General features: G+C 35.1%; 1 protein-coding gene across 1 annotated transcript in view; it reads left to right on the top strand.

The window, feature by feature from the left end:
- Window positions 1–17,788, top strand: part of LOC102769139 (putative selection and upkeep of intraepithelial T-cells protein 1 homolog) — a 49,412-nt gene that overhangs the window by 8,069 nt on the left and 23,555 nt on the right. Inside the window, exons 2-4 of the mRNA XM_015562240.1 lie at window positions 11,061–11,138; window positions 12,797–13,141; window positions 15,969–16,250. Coding sequence (XP_015417726.1) covers window positions 11,066–11,138; window positions 12,797–13,141; window positions 15,969–16,250 — 700 coding nt within the window. The 5' untranslated portion in view covers window positions 11,061–11,065. The remainder of the gene's footprint in view (window positions 1–11,060; window positions 11,139–12,796; window positions 13,142–15,968; window positions 16,251–17,788) is intronic.

Here is a 17,788-nt window from a genome sequence, read left to right as displayed (position 1 = left end):
TTTCTCTGATTTATATTCAAACAAACAGCTTTTTTGTTCACTGAGGAATTCTTTTTGCTCTCTAGTCATAATTTAGCGGTTCCCATTTCTTAGATCTTTCACTGCCCTATTTCTCTGCCCCAAGCTGTTAGAAGGCCAATACAATGCTATTGATGAATGAGACTCTAGGAAGAATTTCTCTCATATTTTCTACCTTTCCCGCACTCTTCAGCAACCACTGTCTTGTACTTAAGGGACATCCTGCATGTCTCAGGTGATCTCTCTCACCTCTTATGCCTTGTCCCCAGTCTCTCCTATGCTACTCTCATGCACTGATTGAATTCCCATCGGAAAGAGTTGGTGTTATATTCAGACTTGCTCTGTGGCAAGAGCTAATCAGCTCAGCCCACATACAACTGTTAAAACTTTAATTTATTTTGCCCATGGTAAATTTCCCTCCTCTGAAAATTCCACCAGAGATGAAAGAAGCTAGAAACAGGTCTTTATTCAACTAGATTTTTCCCCCTGGAATTTAGTTCATTAGGTTTCTTTGGTTCTTAGCTCTCTCATGGGCTTTAAAAAGCTATAATTTCATAGTTTATCAACATTCTCATTTTTAGGGTGGGAGTAACAGTCTTTTATTACCTAAAAATTGAAACAATTTTCAACTTTTATCAATGTCTCAAAAATAGTACAAAGAATAAATATGCCCAGAGACTCCATAACGTTTTATTATTTGTCCTAATAAAGTTCTTTTTAGCAGAAGAACCCAATCCAAGATTATACATAGTATCTACTTTTCATACATAGTAGATTATACATAGTATCTACTAAATTTTTTTAAATTTGCTTTCACTTTAGTGACCTGGGCATTTTTTATAATTATAGGACATTCATTTTGTAGAACACTCTTCAGTTTAGATTGGTGTGATGTTTCTCCTTGATTAGACTCAAGTTATTACTTTAGGCTGAAATACAACATAATTAATCCTATGTTATTCTCATTGCATTATGACTGGTGGAATATGATGTTGTTTTATCCTATTTCTGGTAGGAACTTTGATCACTTGATTAAAATGTTGTCTTCCATATTTCTCCATTGCAAAAATAAATTTTACATATTTCCCTCATTTTTATTGATAACTATTTTGTGGGGGAGATTATTTGAGATTATGTAAAACCTCATTTCTCTTTCTACTTTTACCTACTAAGGTTTAGTATTCATTACTGTGACTTATCAAATTAATTATGATGATGATGGTTGAAGTGGGTGATTTTCTAATTTCCTCATTCCTACTTATTAGTTGGTATTTAACTGTAAGAAAAATATTATTTATTTATTTATTTATTTATTTATTTATATGTTTAAATCAGTTTGAACTCATGGGTTTCTATTTTAGTCAACAGATATAATCCATTACTATATTATCTACTTTGAAGCTCAAATTGCCCCAAGTTAGCCAGTGGGAGTCCTGAATTCTGTGTCTCCATCATATATTAATTTAAGGCTCATCTTGTTTGTGTGTTTGTTTTTACACTGACTCTGGAATTAGTTGTCTAAAGAACTGTCGTTCCATTGAGAATGGAGTGGTATTTAGAGACCAAGAACTGGGCGTTATATATACTCAATGCTACTGAAATGCTAGTACTCCTAGGCCCTCTATCTACCTATATATATTAAAATCCATGCCTTAAAACCAATTATTCTAACTCTAACAAAGTCATAGAATCTATTCTAGTTTTCTTTCTATATTTGTAGCTTCTTTCTTATACTGTAAAAAGCCTGGCTCCTGTTATTCCATTATTTGTTGTTTTTTTTTTAAAAGTTCTTGACTGATTTTACTATGAGGTAATGATAAGCAAGTTGTTCTGGAAGGTTATGTATATATACAGTGGGGCCTTGACTTATGAGTGTCCCGACTAACGAGTTTTTTGAGATACCAGCTGTCTCTTGGCCGATTTTTTGCATTGAGTTGATAGAGTAATTTGAGTTAACGAGCTCCTTAACGAGCTCAGTCTTTTGTTCCTTAAATGTTTGATTTGTTTAAATTCACTAGTAAAGTTATGTGGGCTGTTAGTTTTCTGTGTAAAAATATTTTAATATAAATGAAATTTTTTGATAAAAATGCACTATTTATATTTCTTATTTTTTGTGTAAGTTTTATTTCTAAATAATTGTCCACTTAATGTACATTGTGAATTTATTGTCATAAAATGTTCAAAATCTTTATTTAATTTCTACCCAAATACCTCCTTTACACAAATGATATTGGCAATTTGCCTTCCCACATTCTCTTTTGCTGTTATACAAAAGCTATATTAATTTTGTTAATCTTTTCAAAAAACCAACTTTGTATTTAATTGATTTTTCTCCATGTTAATTTTCTATTTCATTGATTTCTGTTCTTGTTTTTATTTAACTTCTTCTACCTTCTAAAAGTTTGTTGTGCTTCTGTTTTCCAGCTCCTTAAGGTAGAAGCTTAGACATGAATTTAATCCTTTAATTTTTTTTCACATAGGCATTTAAAACTACAATTCTCTATCTAAACTCTGCTTTAGCTGCACCCTACAAATGTCAAAGTGCTGTGTTTTAATTCTCATTTAGTTCATCATATTTTCTAATTTCTCTTCTGAATTCTTTTTTGACACATGGGCTATTTGGTAATGCATTGTTTAAATTTCAGTCATTTGACTATTTTCTAGATTAAAATAGATGGTTTCTATTTTACTTTCCTGAAATAAGAGGACTTATTCTCTAGGATTTTAATTGCTTGTAGTTGATTGTGACTTGTTTTATGTATTTGATCTGTCTTGGTGTATGTTCAGTTTCTGGGTATAATCTTCTATAAATATAATGTTAATTTTTAATAGGATTTTAAGTCTTCTTTAGCCTTATTGATTTCAGTTTACTTTTCCTATAAATTACTGAAAGAGGAGCATTAAAATCTGCAACTATAGTTGAGGATTTGTCTATTTCTTTTTTTAGTTTTGTCAGTTTTTCTTCATGTCTTTTGAATCTAATTAGGAGCATTCATTATTATGATTGCTATGTTTTCCTGATGAGTTATATTTTCATCTTATGAAATGTTCCTCTTTATGTCTGCTAATACTTTATTCTGAAGACTGTTGTCTGACAGTAATATAGTAAGATATTAATTGATGTTTGCTGTTGAGATGATATGTCGTTTTCAAGATTTTACTTTTAATCTTTGTGTCTTTATATTTAATGTGCCCCATCTTTATCCATTGACAAAATGAACTCTGAGAAACATTCTCTTACATGTCTACCTGGGCATCTGTGAAAGAGTTTCTTCAGGTATATACCCAAATATCTTCTTAGTATATAAGAAATACACAAATCCTTAATGTAATGCTAAATTAAGAGATTATATTCCAAAATAGATGAGTTTATGTTCACTCCTACCTATTGTAAATGTTTTCTCCTATTGTCCCAAGCTTCATCAATATTCAATATTATTCAACTTCTTTATTTTGCTCATTTGATGGGTGAAAAATTGCATTTACCTGATTAGTAGTGAGATTATGAATTTCTTTATACAGATTTATCTATTTGGTTCTACCCTTTGGTGAATTTCTTATTCACACAATTTATTTATTATTATCATTTTTTAAAATATATTTTTATTGATTTCAGAGAGGAAGGGAGAGGAAGGGAGAGATAGAAACATCAATGATGAGAAGGAATCATTGCTCGGCTGCCTCCTGCGCGTCCCCTACTGGGGACCGAGTCTACAACCGGAGCATGTGCCCTTGACCAGAATTGATCCTGGGACCCTTGAGTCCGCAGTCTGACGCTCTATACACTGAGCCAAACCTGCTAGGGCCTTATTCACACAACTTAACAATTTATTTGTTATTAGTATAGATATTTAATTTAAAGTTGTAAAATTAATTTTCCTATATGGTTTGTACTGTGTGGACTTATTAAGAAATCCTTTTCACTCCAATGTCACAAGACACATTATCTGGAGTTTTTAATTACTTTTTTTTCATAGAATGAGCTATTTTCTTCGGGAATCCATCCTTGTTCAACTGATATATGGTTCTACCTGTTTTAGTCACAGTTGTGGCAGGGAACAAAAAACAGATTCAGATTAAATTCTGAAGATAATCAAATGAAGAAAATGTTTATTCAAGAGTAACTGGAATTAAGTGAGCTAAGAAGATCCTCAAGGTCTGGCTAATGATTAGTTATCTCCCCTCATCATTAACAACAAAGGACAAAATAGTGTTGCCAAAGCCTGAGAGATCCAGACCTTGGGTGATGGGCCATGAACTGTATCTGTAGTTGTAGAGAATGAGCCCATTGACTGAAGTGTGGGCCAAAACAAAAGGGAGGAGGAAAGAGATAGTCTGGCCTCTTCTCAATGTTTTTTTTTTCTAAATATGTCTTTTTAAATTGATTTTTAGAGAGAGAAAAAAGGAGAGGGATAGAGAGGAACTTCATCATCAGAGAGTAACATCATTGATCAGCTGTCTCCTGCATGTCCCCTACTGGGGATCAAGCCCACAACCTGGGCATGTGCTCTGACCATGAATCAAACCAGCGATCTCTTGGTTCCAGGGTCAACACTCAACCATTAAGCCACACCCAGCTGGGCCTTTTTCTAATCTTTAGTCCCCTATCCATGCCCTCCATAGGCAATAAAGGAAAGGATCCCAAATTATTGAGTTGGTAGAGGTCAGCTATGCAAGCTACAGAGGAAGGAAAAGAAGGATAAGAATGGATCTGAAGGGACAAATGGAGAAAGACCAGCTTATACCACATATATCAAAAGCTGCAGGTAGTGTTTTTGACTCTCTATTCTGTTTCATTTGGATTTGAGTTTTCTAATACCAGGAATGTGTAAAGGATTGTTGTTGGTCTCAGGTGCACACCTGTGTGTGTGTGTGTGTGTGTGTGTATGTGTATTTTCTTCTACTATAGTTAATTAATATGCAGTAGAATGAATTTAAAAACTTCGTGGTTCTATCATTATCTTAGCTATTAATAAACATTAATTCTTTCCCATAATTTTGAGATTAAACTATTTTATTATTTCTAATATTCTGTTAGCACTGTATTATAACTATAGTGAATCTATATATTAATATGAGACAATTTAAAATTTTAATATTTTTCCTCCCTGAATATTATGTAGTTATTCAATTATTTAGGTATATAAAACATTTTTAAAACTCCAAAGAGAGCTCCCACATTATCTAAATTAATTTAATTAAGCTGGAGGAAAGGGGTACTATTTAAAAAATTATTTGTGTTTGTTTATCATCTTATCACTTTCTATGTAAATTATATCATCCACATTTATTAATTTTTCTTCATTTGTAATACTGCTACACTGACATCTTTATTTTCTAATTGTGTTAGATAAAAACTTTACTTAAAGAGAAAAATTCCAAATAACTTTCCTTATTAAATATACTTTTTATGGAGAGCTCTATAGGTAGCCTTTATCAACATAAAGGCGATCCTTTATATTTTCATTTTCAAAGACTACACCCATGATGTATAATCTTCCCAGATACAATATTCCTAAGATACTTTATTGTGAGTTTTTCATCATAGAAAATTTAAGTGATTCAATCTTATGATACATAATAAAAACATTGTTTTATGCTCTATTTTCAAGGAGAGGCAAGTCAAGTTAAAGCTTGTCCTTGAGAATTGTTATTGAATCCTGATGGCAAAAGTGAGTTTGAACAAAGTCCTACACACTGGGTGGGGTTGCCACCTTCAGATTTTTCTGTGAGGGGATGTGCACACATCTTAGACTAGAAAAATCAGCTGTTGTACACAGGCATTCATTGGGGTGTATGTTGTATATGTGTTTAAGGGTGCGTGAGGAGGATATCCAATATATCTGGGAGGAATCAGGTCTTTAACAATCTCGAGAAGCTGACCTACCGGTCCTGAAATGTGTGCCTTTGGCTTTCTTTGATCATGTTTAAGAAAATCATAAAGGTAAATACTGAATAGCTATAAATAGTATTCATAATATATTTGTATTAAAGAATAACAATGAGCTGAACAACCATGTAACTGCAACCCAAACCCATTTAAGAAAAAAAAAAGACATGACAGTTTCATCATTAAACAAGATGAAAGAAGACCAAAGGGGGGTTTCCAAGGCAAGGGGACAGCTTTGTTAATCCAAAGACCCAGGCTCCCTCTGTTTTACTTGGTGCTCCGCCATCTTCTGCTTCTTGCTTCCACTTCAAGATTCAAGGTATATATGAAGTCTAGCTGTCAGATGACATTCAGTCCGGCTCCAAGGAGGAAGAGAAGAAGGTGTGCCTCTTGCCTTTAGGGATTAAAGAACGTTGTTTACAGTTCTGTTTGCATTGCTTTGGCCAGAAATCAGTCCTACAGCCTCACCTTGCTGCAAGGAATCTGAAAAATGTAGCTTTGTTTGAGTTGTTCAAGTTCCTTCATATACACTGGATGTTCTCTACTAAGGAAGGAAGAGGAAATGATTCTGTTTAAGAGACAACTAGTGCCTTGTATGATAAGGATTAATTAGTATATGTTAGATATTGATCCTATGTTAGTAGTAGGTGTTTCAAATGTCTTCTTCTATATCAGAACTTGCCATTTTACTTTCTTTATAATGTCTTTAGATAAACATGCTGTTAAATTTAATGGAGTTGAGTTTAACATTTTCCATTCCAATTTTATTCATATTTTGAGAAAGTTGTCCATATTCCAATTTCATAAAAGTTATATTACTATTATCTCCAGGTCCATTCATGCTGCTCCAAATGGTAAGAGTTCCTTCTAAGCAAAATAAGCCAGTCAGAGAAAGATGAATACCATATGATCTCAGTAATACATGGAATCTAATGAACAAAATAATCTGATGAACAAAATAGAACCAGAGGCATGGATACATGGAACAGACTGATAATGTCAGAGGGCAGGGAGATGGGGAGTACTGGATAAAAAGAAGAGAAGAGATTAGCCAAAGAACATATATGCAACAATGTGGTGAAGACCCAGGGGAGGTTGGAGTGAGGGCTGGATGGAGTAGACATTCTCAGAGGGGAATGGGTGACATCTGTAATAGAATCAACAATGAAAAAGAAAAAAATATATTACTATAAAATTATTCAACATTTTTATAGCTTTGACTTAGCTTATATATAGCTTATAGACTTAGAATTTCCATTTCACCTATGCAGCTGTCTCAGCACCATTCATAGAAAGTAATTATTTTCTTAATTGATTTGCAGGGCTACTTCTATCATGGATCAGGTTTCCATGTGTGTTTGGGTCTATTTGTTGATTTATTTGTCTATTTCTACATCAATATCACAACTCTTTTAAATTACAGTGATTTTATAATAAGTCATGATATCATTTAACTCAGATTTTATCAAATTCTTTTTCTTTATTTTAAACTATTTTTAGTATTGACACTGTTACAGATGTCCCCTTTTTCCTTCCTTTGCTCACCTTCATCCAGCCCCTGCCCCCGTTCCATCCGGCCATCACCACACTATTGTCTGTGTCTATGGGCTATGCACATATGTTCTTTGGCTAATCCATTTACCTTCTTTCATCTATCCCCTACTCCACCCTTTCCTCTGACATTGTCAGTCTGTACCATGTATCCATACCTCTGGTTCTATTTTGTTTGTCAGTTTATTTTGTTCATTTGATTCCATATCTTGGCTCTTTTTTTTGACCCATTACTGTTCTACCTATGTTTTGGAGTCATAATTTTAAGATTTATAATACATGACAAAACAACAACCAAAAAATTCAAAATTTTGACTGAAAGTGCATTGAATCTATAGAATATGTTACGTAGAAGTCTATGATATTGAATTTTCTAATCCATAAACACCGTGTTGTGTCTCTGGGATTTTAGAATACTGATGTAGTATCTTTCAATGGATAGTATTATAATAGAATATCATAATTTCACTAATTAAAATTTTGCATTTTTGGTACATTTATTCCTGAGGAATTTATATTTTTGTTGCTGTTTTTAACAATTGGTAATTGCAAAAAGCTATATATGTTAGCTCTGTTGTTGGCAGAAATGCAAGTAATTTTATAATAAAGAAACAAAGTAAGTATTTAAAAAATATTATTTTCTATGTAAAATCACAAACTGATTAACACTCAGTTATTAACATTTTGTTTTTAAAATTGTTGGATGTTGATATTATTTTGGGTTATATATGTAGGCTTACTGTTAGGATATTTATATTCCTAATTTAGTTATTACTAATAATGTCATCATGAAATTTATTGTACGTGTCTCTTGGTCATATATGCATGTATTTCTTTAATCATACACCCAGATGTAGAATTGCTGGATCACAGGCTGTTTATTTTCAACTTGAGTGGAAGATGCTAAAGTGCTTTCAAATACAGTAGTCCTTTTTATCTGTGGTTTCGCTTTAGGAAGTTACCCATGGTCAACCACGGCCCAAATATATTCAATGGGAAATTCCAGAAATAAACAACTCATAAGTTTTTAATTGCATGCCATTCTGAGTAACATGCTGAATTCTCGCACTGACCTGCTCCATCCCACCTAGGACATGAATCATCGCTTTGTCCAACAGATCCACACTGCTTACGCTACCCACACATTAGTCATTTAGCAGCTCTCTTGGTTATCAGATCGACTATTGTGGTAACACAGTACTTGGTTCTAGTAGCCCTTACTTTACCTAATAACAACTCTTAGTAAAGAACATTGAGAAATTTGTAAAAGTAGTGATGCTGGCAATACATATATGTCAAAGAGAAGCTGTAAATGTATGCACGTAAGGAAAAAAAACATAGTATATACAGGGGTCAATACTATCTACGATTTCAGGCATTAACTGGGGGTCTTAGAAAGTATCCCCTGCAGATAAGGGGGTACTGCCATATCGTTGTACCAATGCACTCAAACCAGACATGAACACAAGGAATGCCCAGGACACATTATACCACAGCCTCATCAAAACTTAGCATTGTCAGCCTTTTCCACTCTAGCCATTCTGGTGGGTGTGGCAATTCTAGTGGTTTTAATATGCATTTTCCTGACTCTTAATGAGGTTCTACATCTTTTCTTATCTTTACTGCTATTGGGGTATTTTCTATGTTGAGACTGTTCAGGTCCTTTGCCTATTTTTCTTTTGGCCTATCTGCCCTAAGACTCATTTGTGTCATTCATATTTTAAAATACATGTTCAGGATATGAGCTCTTTTATCATTTGAAGTTTTGCAAATATCTACCCCCAATATGTGTCATTTTTTTCAGCTATATTATTCTTTCCAATTCAATTTCCCTTTTAATGGATAGATTAAACCATTGTAAGAGACACTTAACCTGTAACTTTTCTCTCTTTTAATACATCATTTTATATTCTTGTATTACAAAACACAAATCTCAAAATGGAATCACATCATTTATATTTCCATGTAAGCATTCCATATTCTAGCAGGTAAAATCTAATATTTTATTTATTGACATATTTGAGATCCTACATCAAACCGGCTTTGCTTAACTGTTGAATATATGAACAGATATGTCCCTCAATCCAGCATGCTAATGCCTATCTCCATATCACAACAGTGTCTCCTCTTTTTCTATCTAGGGTTCCTAGAAAAAGAGCCCAAACTTATTACTAAGAGTTTATTAGAAGGGGGTTGCATTTTAGGCAGCAGAGGTATGGGGGAGCCTGGCTCATGTGGCTCAGTGGTTGAGTGTCCACCCATGAACCAGAAGGTCATGGTCAGGGCACAATGCCTGGGTTGTGGGCTCAGTCCTCAATAGGGGGCATGCAGAAGGTGGCTAATCATTGATTCTCTCTCATTACTGATGGTATTTTTTTTCTCTCTCTCCCTCTTCCTTTCTCTTGTTTCCTCTCTCTGACATCAACAAAAACATGTTTTTTAAAAAGTGAGGGGGAAAATTAGGAAATAAAGCAAGAAAGGAGTAGCATTTATCTGTTTGCTTATTCTTTTTACGTGTTAATACTGTTGTATCGTAAATCAGTGAGTGAGATACAAGATGCCTTAATGAGCCAATTAATTAGGAATCGTTTATTGCATGCGGGCCCAGAAGGAGATGTTTCTTCCAAATCTCTGAGTGAAGTCACACAGAAAGTTTCCTGTAATTATACCTTTTGAGCTTCTTTGTCTTCAGATTTTACAAAGAGCTCTGTGTGAGTTATTGTTACAGTTTGTAATCTTAGATACATAAAGAACAAACATTTGGCATAAGAATATGGGAATTATTATCAGCGTTAGTCCTTTACGTTAGATGGCTAGCTTGCAAGGTCAGACAGTTAAGTTTTTATCTTTTTCTATTATTCAAACTAAAACAGTTATTTTATAGAATAAGAGACTGTCTAAAAATGACAGAGTTTACAGAACAAGGGACTATCTAGCAGATAATTTCAAACAGCAATTTTTATACAAGATAGAGGTTATTATGCTTCAATACCCCTTTTACATCTGAGTGTTTTGACTTAGCCCTCCTGGGCAGCTACTGAGAAGTCTAGATCCCTCCTCCCTGATGTGGCATTTCCTTTGAATGTGGAAGTAGTGGGTGAGGCCAGAACTCCCATAGATTCAGGCTTGTCAGAGCCTGCCCATTACAGTGATCTTGTCAATGTTTTTCTAAAGCTGGTCTATCCCCCACAGCAGAAGGCACACAATACCCCCATTAGGAAATGAGGCCACATCAGAAGCAGCAGCCAGGGCTCTCCATTGACAAAGTGGCTCAGGCCAAGGGGCAGAGGAGGCCAAGTGAGTGTGGAGATGTACATAGCTGGGTTCTGTACACCTTTATGTTCTCATCTACCACAGCTGCCCTTCAGAATAGTAATCTGAGGAAGGCAATGAGCCACAGTAAGAGCACAGGAAAGAAAGAGGAAAAGAGAGCATCTCAGTTGGTCTGAATTTGTGGTTTGACTAAGTCAGTTGGTTGCACATCAAAGGGAATTCTCTAGAAAGACAGGATTTCAAAATTATCTGTGTGTGTGTGTGTGTGTGTGTGTGTATTACTATGCTTCTTGCTGCCCGATCCCACAATTGCTATTGCATTTTCCAGGTGTGATGGAGCCTTCACTTTCCTGTGTGTCTGGATACTTTGTGACCTTTCTCCTCTTAGAGATGGTGCTCACCTCGGGTAAGGATATCTATTCTTTTTCATGGTGTGTCCCAGTAATAAAGAAAGATCATGGAGGTAACTGACACTGAACGAAATGAGGACGGTTTCTCGCTGATGTTCTTCTGGTTCCACCCTTTCTGTTATAGTTTTGAGGATAGAAATGAGGCTTCAAACAACTTGTGATTAAGACATGTTATTTCAGTGACTGAATCTTTCTCAGCCTGACTCCACCCACAGTGCTGCAATGATGTGCCTAGGAGATGAGACAGATAAATGTCTACCATCTCCCCCTGGGATGCTCAAATTCTCACTGGCAAATCATAATGAATATACCGCTTATGGTTAAGAACAAAACACGATCGTTTATGTGACTATAAGTTTAGTTTAGAATTATAAGTTTAGTAGAACCTCGGGTAAAGAAGATGGTGTGAGCTGGAACTGTGCACAAATTTTTCTAATTCAGTAGACCTTAGGTCTGATAATTCAGATTTCTTATGGTGAGAAGGAAAAACATTGTCAGCAGAGACAGGAATGAATTTGCCATAGTTGAAAGGAGCAAAACCTCAGAGTATGGGAGATGCTGTGTGATAGTCACCTGTAGCTTTAGAACAGGTTACCCCCCCAAATGAATGATTTAAAACAACCAACATTTTATTACATTTCACAGTTGGTGGGTCAGGAATATTGGCTAGCGCATTCTTCTGTTCCACGTGACACAGATTGAGGTCACTTGGTGTATTCAGCTGGTGGGGAAGGTGGTCTGAAGAACCCAAGGTGGTTTCATTAATGTCTGGAACTTTGATGGAGTAGGCTGGAAGGCTGGGATTATCAGATGGCATGTCAACACGTGGCCTTTCTGACATGCTGGACTCAGGGGAGTTGACTTCATTTTGGCAGCTCATGGCTTCCATAAAGAGTGTTAAAAAATAACAAAGGAAATAAATTAAAAGAATGAGAGCTGCTAATTTCTTAAGACAGGCTCAGAAATTATTGCAGGTCATCTTCTGCCATATTCTACTGAGCAAAGCAATCTCAAAACATACAGTTTCAAGAGGAGGGGACATAAACCCTTTATCTTCATGGAAGTCACATCAAAAAATTTGTGGCCATCTTTAATCCACCAAAAACGATACTGAAAAAAGCAGCTGTGTGTTTGATAAGTAAAGGAGTTTGACGGGCAATAGTGGTTCACATCCTACTTCTAGACAATGAGAGAATCTTCCATTCCTTTGCTAAGGATTTACAGAGTGCCTAGTAGGCACAGACAGTGTTTTACGCACTGAGGATAATGAAGAGAATTTAAAAAGGAATAAGACAAAACTCTGCTGTCGCATGACTTACATATTAGTGGGCCATGAGAGAAAATAAAGACAGAAGTTAACAATATCAGGTAGTGGTATGTGCTATGAAGACCGTGTAGGTGTGATTAGGGGAGATGGTAAACGGGTAATCATCTAAAATCTCCTAAGGAGTTGCCATTTAAGCTGGGACCTGAGAGATAATGAGGCAGAGTGTGGAGGTCAGAGTGAGGATACTCCGGAGAGTCAAATTCAGAGTAAGAAAGAACTTGGCATCAAGAACCAGAAAGAGGCCAATGTATCTGGAAGAGGGGGTCTAGGTGAAGCATATTTCTGTGGCTTTCACACTAAAATCTTGTTCTCTGACTTCCTTCACAGAGCAGTTCACTGTGCATACCTCCAGGAGCCTCCAGGTGGTCCTGGTAGGCACGCACACTGAGCTCAGCTGCCAGCTTTCCCCACCAGAGAGTGCGGAACACATGCAGGTGGGCTGGTATCGGGATCACTACCAGCCGATTTCCATTTACATGAAGGAGAAAAAACTCTCTGGCAAAAGCACTCAGAACTATACAAATCACACAGTGCTCCTGAAGGATGCCCTGGGAGAGGGCAAAATGACCCTGAGGATCCATAATGTCAGTATTACTGATGAGGGGAAGTACCACTGTTTCTTTAAAGATGGCGACATCTCTGAAGAGGCCGTCGTGGATCTGAAGGTAGCAGGTAAGGGCAGAGGAATCATCGCTGGGTTTCCTAGGTAGTGCTGCTCTGGACCCATGACCCAGAATTCATGATTCTGGGCCACGAGGAAAAGGTCTCAGAGCATTTAACAAATCTATAACTTTTATAATGTCTAGAAAAATACATAGAATAATGTAATAAACTAGATACTTGGTTAATAATTTATTATATTTACTTCTGACCAAGTTATCATCATCTTTGTACTCATCAATGATGCCTTTCGCTTATTTCCTTTCCAAGAAGTAACCGTTAAACTCATTGTCTCCTTTGGTTTACACAAAGGCATTCATAAAAATATTATTATTTTGTGTGTTTTAAATTTGCACAACAGTATCATTATGCATATTCTATTGACCTGATTATACTATTAGCTTTTTATTTTTATATCAATCATGTTTATTCAAGTGGGTACAGTTCATTCTTTAACTACAGTATAGTATTCCACCCCATAAATATATGACTGTTGATTTATGTATTCCCATATCAATGGATATTAAAGTAGTAGATAAATTTCTGTTCTTATGTTAGACTGTAGTATTTATGTACAAGAGTTCTTTTAGGATATATAGGTTGCAATTAAGTTACTAGGCCATTGTGTACAAATATCTTCAAATTATTAGCAGTTACCCACCAACATGATTGGATCAATTTATATTTTACTCAAGTCATGTAAAAGCTACATCCACACCAATACTTGAAATTATTCTGTTTTTAAACTTTGGCAAGTTTAAAAAATATTTTTATTGATTTTAGAGAGGAAGGGAGAGAGAGAGATAGAAACATCAATGATGAGAGATAATCATTAATCAGCTGCTTTCTACATACCCGCTTCTGGGGATGGAGCCTGAAACCTGGGCATGAGCCCTGATTGGGAATCAAACTATGACTTCCTGGCTCCTAGATCAATGCTCATCTACTGAGCCACACCTGGCAGGGAAAACTTTCATTTTAGTTTAATTTTTCCTTAATAATAATAATAATAATAAAGTTTTCTTTGTTATATAGTAGAGACTTATTTTTCTGACCATTTTATTATTGAGTTCTCTGATTTTGTTTTAATTTGTGGGAATTGTTCTTTATTCTGGATATTACAATTTAGCTTTTATTTATGTTGCAAAATTTTTTACTCTACTGCCTTTTAAAAAAATTATGGTAACTTATTTTATGCAGATTTAATTTTGATATCAAATTTATAGTCTACCAATTATAATTTATCATTTGTGTCACATTTGAGAAATTCCTTCTTATCCTCATTTTTGAAGATATTTGTTTTGAATTTTTGAAGCTAACTTTTCACATTTAATTCTTAATCTGTATGGATTTTACCTTTGTGCCTTTTAATGAGCTAATAAAATATATATTTATTGACTACTTCCAAAAATTATAAGATAATTCTGTCATTTACCACGTCCATACCTCCACATGGGTCTTTTTATGAGTTTTTATTATGATTACTTTTTATGTCATCATTATCTAATTATCTATACCTAGTGCAATACTGCTTTTCTTAAATTACTATAGCAATGTGTCTTAGTTTGTGATAGGGTATATCTTCCAATCTTGCTATCTTTCTCCAAAATTGTTTTAGCCCCATATAGTCTGAATTGTAATTACAAAGTTAAATCCTCTTAGGAATTATGATTTAAATTAAATTGAACATATAGACTAGTTTAGAGAGATTTGTCATGTTTCTTTATTATAGCAGTCAACATTTACTCAGCCTTTTTAATTTTAGTTCAATTTATATTTCAGTTAAATTTGATATGTTTACCGATAAAGATCTTGTAAAACTTTTGTCAGAATTCATTAGTTAATTTTTTTGGATTATTAATGAGATGGTATTGTTACAAAAATTAATGATTATGGTTGTGATGTAGAAATGTTGATTTATTTTTTATTTTTTGTTTTCTTTCAATGTTATTTACTTTTGAATAAAAACATCAAGATTCAAAATTTAATAATTTAAAGAATGCATAGTGAAGTCTCCCATATACTCCAATCTTATAGCTATGAATTTCACCTCTCACAGGAAACTAATGTGATTAATTCTTACTACTTCTTGAGATATTTTACATTTATATGCATAATATGCATAAACATACATACGTACATGCATATACAAACCTACAGACATATACGTATATCTGTATATAATTTTATATATCCAAAACTTCTTTTTAAATAAATGCTAATATACTACATACATTGTTTTACAACTTGCTTTTTTTCTTAATAAAACGAACTGAAAGAAATTCATATTATTATATGATTTTTTTCTATTCATTCTGTGGTTACAATGTTTCCCATTGTGTGAGTGCTTTAGAAATTGTTTTACCTATACCTTATTAAAGAATATTCAAAGTGCTTTCAAGCTTTTGGTGTGCAAGAAAAGCTCTAATAATTTAAGCAAATTACTACATATGTAACTTCACACCTCTTCCAATATTTTGCCCATTTTAGAAAACCACATTTGTCTGTCTTAATTTATTTATAGCATTTTTAAAAATATCCTGGACTCACTCCTTTCTCAGATATATTATAAATGTTGTCTAGTCTGTAGCTTCATTTTTTTTAACCTTCTACATGTTGTCTTTTGTTGAACAAAAATTAACTTTCATAAAGTCAATCATCTCTTCCATGGTTAATACTTTGGTGCCCTGCTAGCTTGGGTGGTCGTCCCTCCCTATTTGTGGTCATCACCATTAAATTTATGGTACACTCTACCAGTCACAGAGAATGAAAAGAACATTTACTTCCTTATTCTTGAGGCCACACCAATAATTCATGTCAATTCTTCCTCTTCCTCCAGCTCTAGGCTTGGATATACAGATTAATGTTCATGTTCCTGACACAAAAGGGCTTGTGGTGGAATGTAACTCGGGAGGGTGGTACCCACAACCCCAGATGAAGTGGAGAGACAGCAGAGGGAATGTAATTCCAGCCTCATCAAAAACCTTCTCTGAGGATGGAGCTGGATTATTGCACCTGAAGACAAGTGTTCTTCTAAAAAACAGTACCCATGGTCCTATCACTTGCTGCTTTCATAACCCAGTTACTAGTCAAGAGAAAAGGGCAAGTATTGTCCTACCAGGTGAGTACCTGTGGCTTGGTTCTACCAAGGAAGAATGGTTTTCATCAGTGTGACAAAATAAAGATAAAATTAGGTGAAATAACAAATGAGAAATTGCTTTATAAACAGTGAACTGCTGTAGACATGCAACATTTAAACCGTATTAAATATCTAGACACAAGGAAAATACCAGATGCTTAGGGAGCCTGTTCTTAAAAATGGAAGGAACTGTAATAATTAAAGAAAAAAAAACTTATTCTGTTTAGCATCTCAAGGTTTCAAAAGTTATATGTCATTTTGCTAGATTCACTATTTCTAGCTTTATGAACTTGGATGTCATGTAACCTTCAAGACCATTGATTTTTCTCATTTAGAGACGGTAACATATATTTTTGAATTTGAAATAAAATAACTCAAGTAGGCTTTATAAGACATAAAGCAATATGTAGAATTAAGGTTGATTTAAAAATTATGGATGTCATAAGTGGACTGTATTACTACCTTGTGAAGAAATAGACATGTAGAAAAGTCCATTACTAAAGATTCAGCAACTGATAAGTGATATATCCAAGATTAGATCCCAACTCCTCACCCAGTATCCAGGGCTATTTTTCTCTGGTACAGAGTGGTTATGATCAGAGAGGTTAGAGGCCAACACTGTAGAACTGTGTTCTTTGTGCTTCAGCCTGTGACTAGGTCTATTCCCCAGACAAATTAAGATGGATGGAAAGGACAAGAGGTAGGCAGAGTGAAAGAATTCATTTTAAGTAAGAAAACAGCTTAACTGTTACACAAAAACCCTGCCCGCCGCCATCAGCAGTTCAAACACAACGGAAATCATCAGATAATTCATGTGGCAGTACTCCTTCATGGTAACTCAAACACTCAGGTTCATGTGGATTCTTGACCATCAATCCCCTTAAAGATCTTGAAAACCTGTTGATCAAGCAAAACTAAGTTTATTAGACCTAAGGCCATAAGAGAGAACATAATCTTCACATTAATAGCATTCTAGAATGGGTAATTCGGGGAGGTTATTTATAATTTGAGAGCCTTTAAAATTTTTTTATATTGACTTCAGAGAGGAAGGGAGAGGGAGAGAGAGATGGAAACATCAATGATGAGAGAGAATCATTGATTGACTGCCTCCTGCATGCCCCCTACTAGGAATTGAGCCCAAAACCTGGGCATATGCCCTGACCGGGAATCGAACCATGAGCCCCTGGTTCATAGGTTGATGCTCAACCACTGAGCTATGCTGACCCGGCATACTGGGTGATTTTTAAGTAAGTCTTAAAAGCTGAGAAACTAGAATTTGCAGTCTATAATATAACTAGAAGCCCTGTGCACGAATTCGTGCATGGGAGGGGTCCCTCAGCCTGGCCGGCCATTAGGGTCGGCTGGGGGAGGGAGGACCACGGGAGGTTGGCCAGCTGTGGGAGGTTGGCTGTGGGAGCACACCGACCACCAAGGGGGAGCTCCTGTGTTGAGCATATGCCCCCTGGTGGTCAGTGCAGGTCATAGCTACCGGCCTGTCGTCTGGCTGTCTGATCATAATA

Source organism: Myotis davidii, unplaced genomic scaffold (assembly GCF_000327345.1).
Source record: "Myotis davidii unplaced genomic scaffold, ASM32734v1 scaffold371, whole genome shotgun sequence".
In the NCBI taxonomy this organism is placed as follows: Eukaryota; Metazoa; Chordata; class Mammalia; order Chiroptera; family Vespertilionidae; genus Myotis; species Myotis davidii.
Note: the sequence above shows the minus strand (reverse complement) of the source record. Positions and strands in the feature narration are given on the sequence as shown.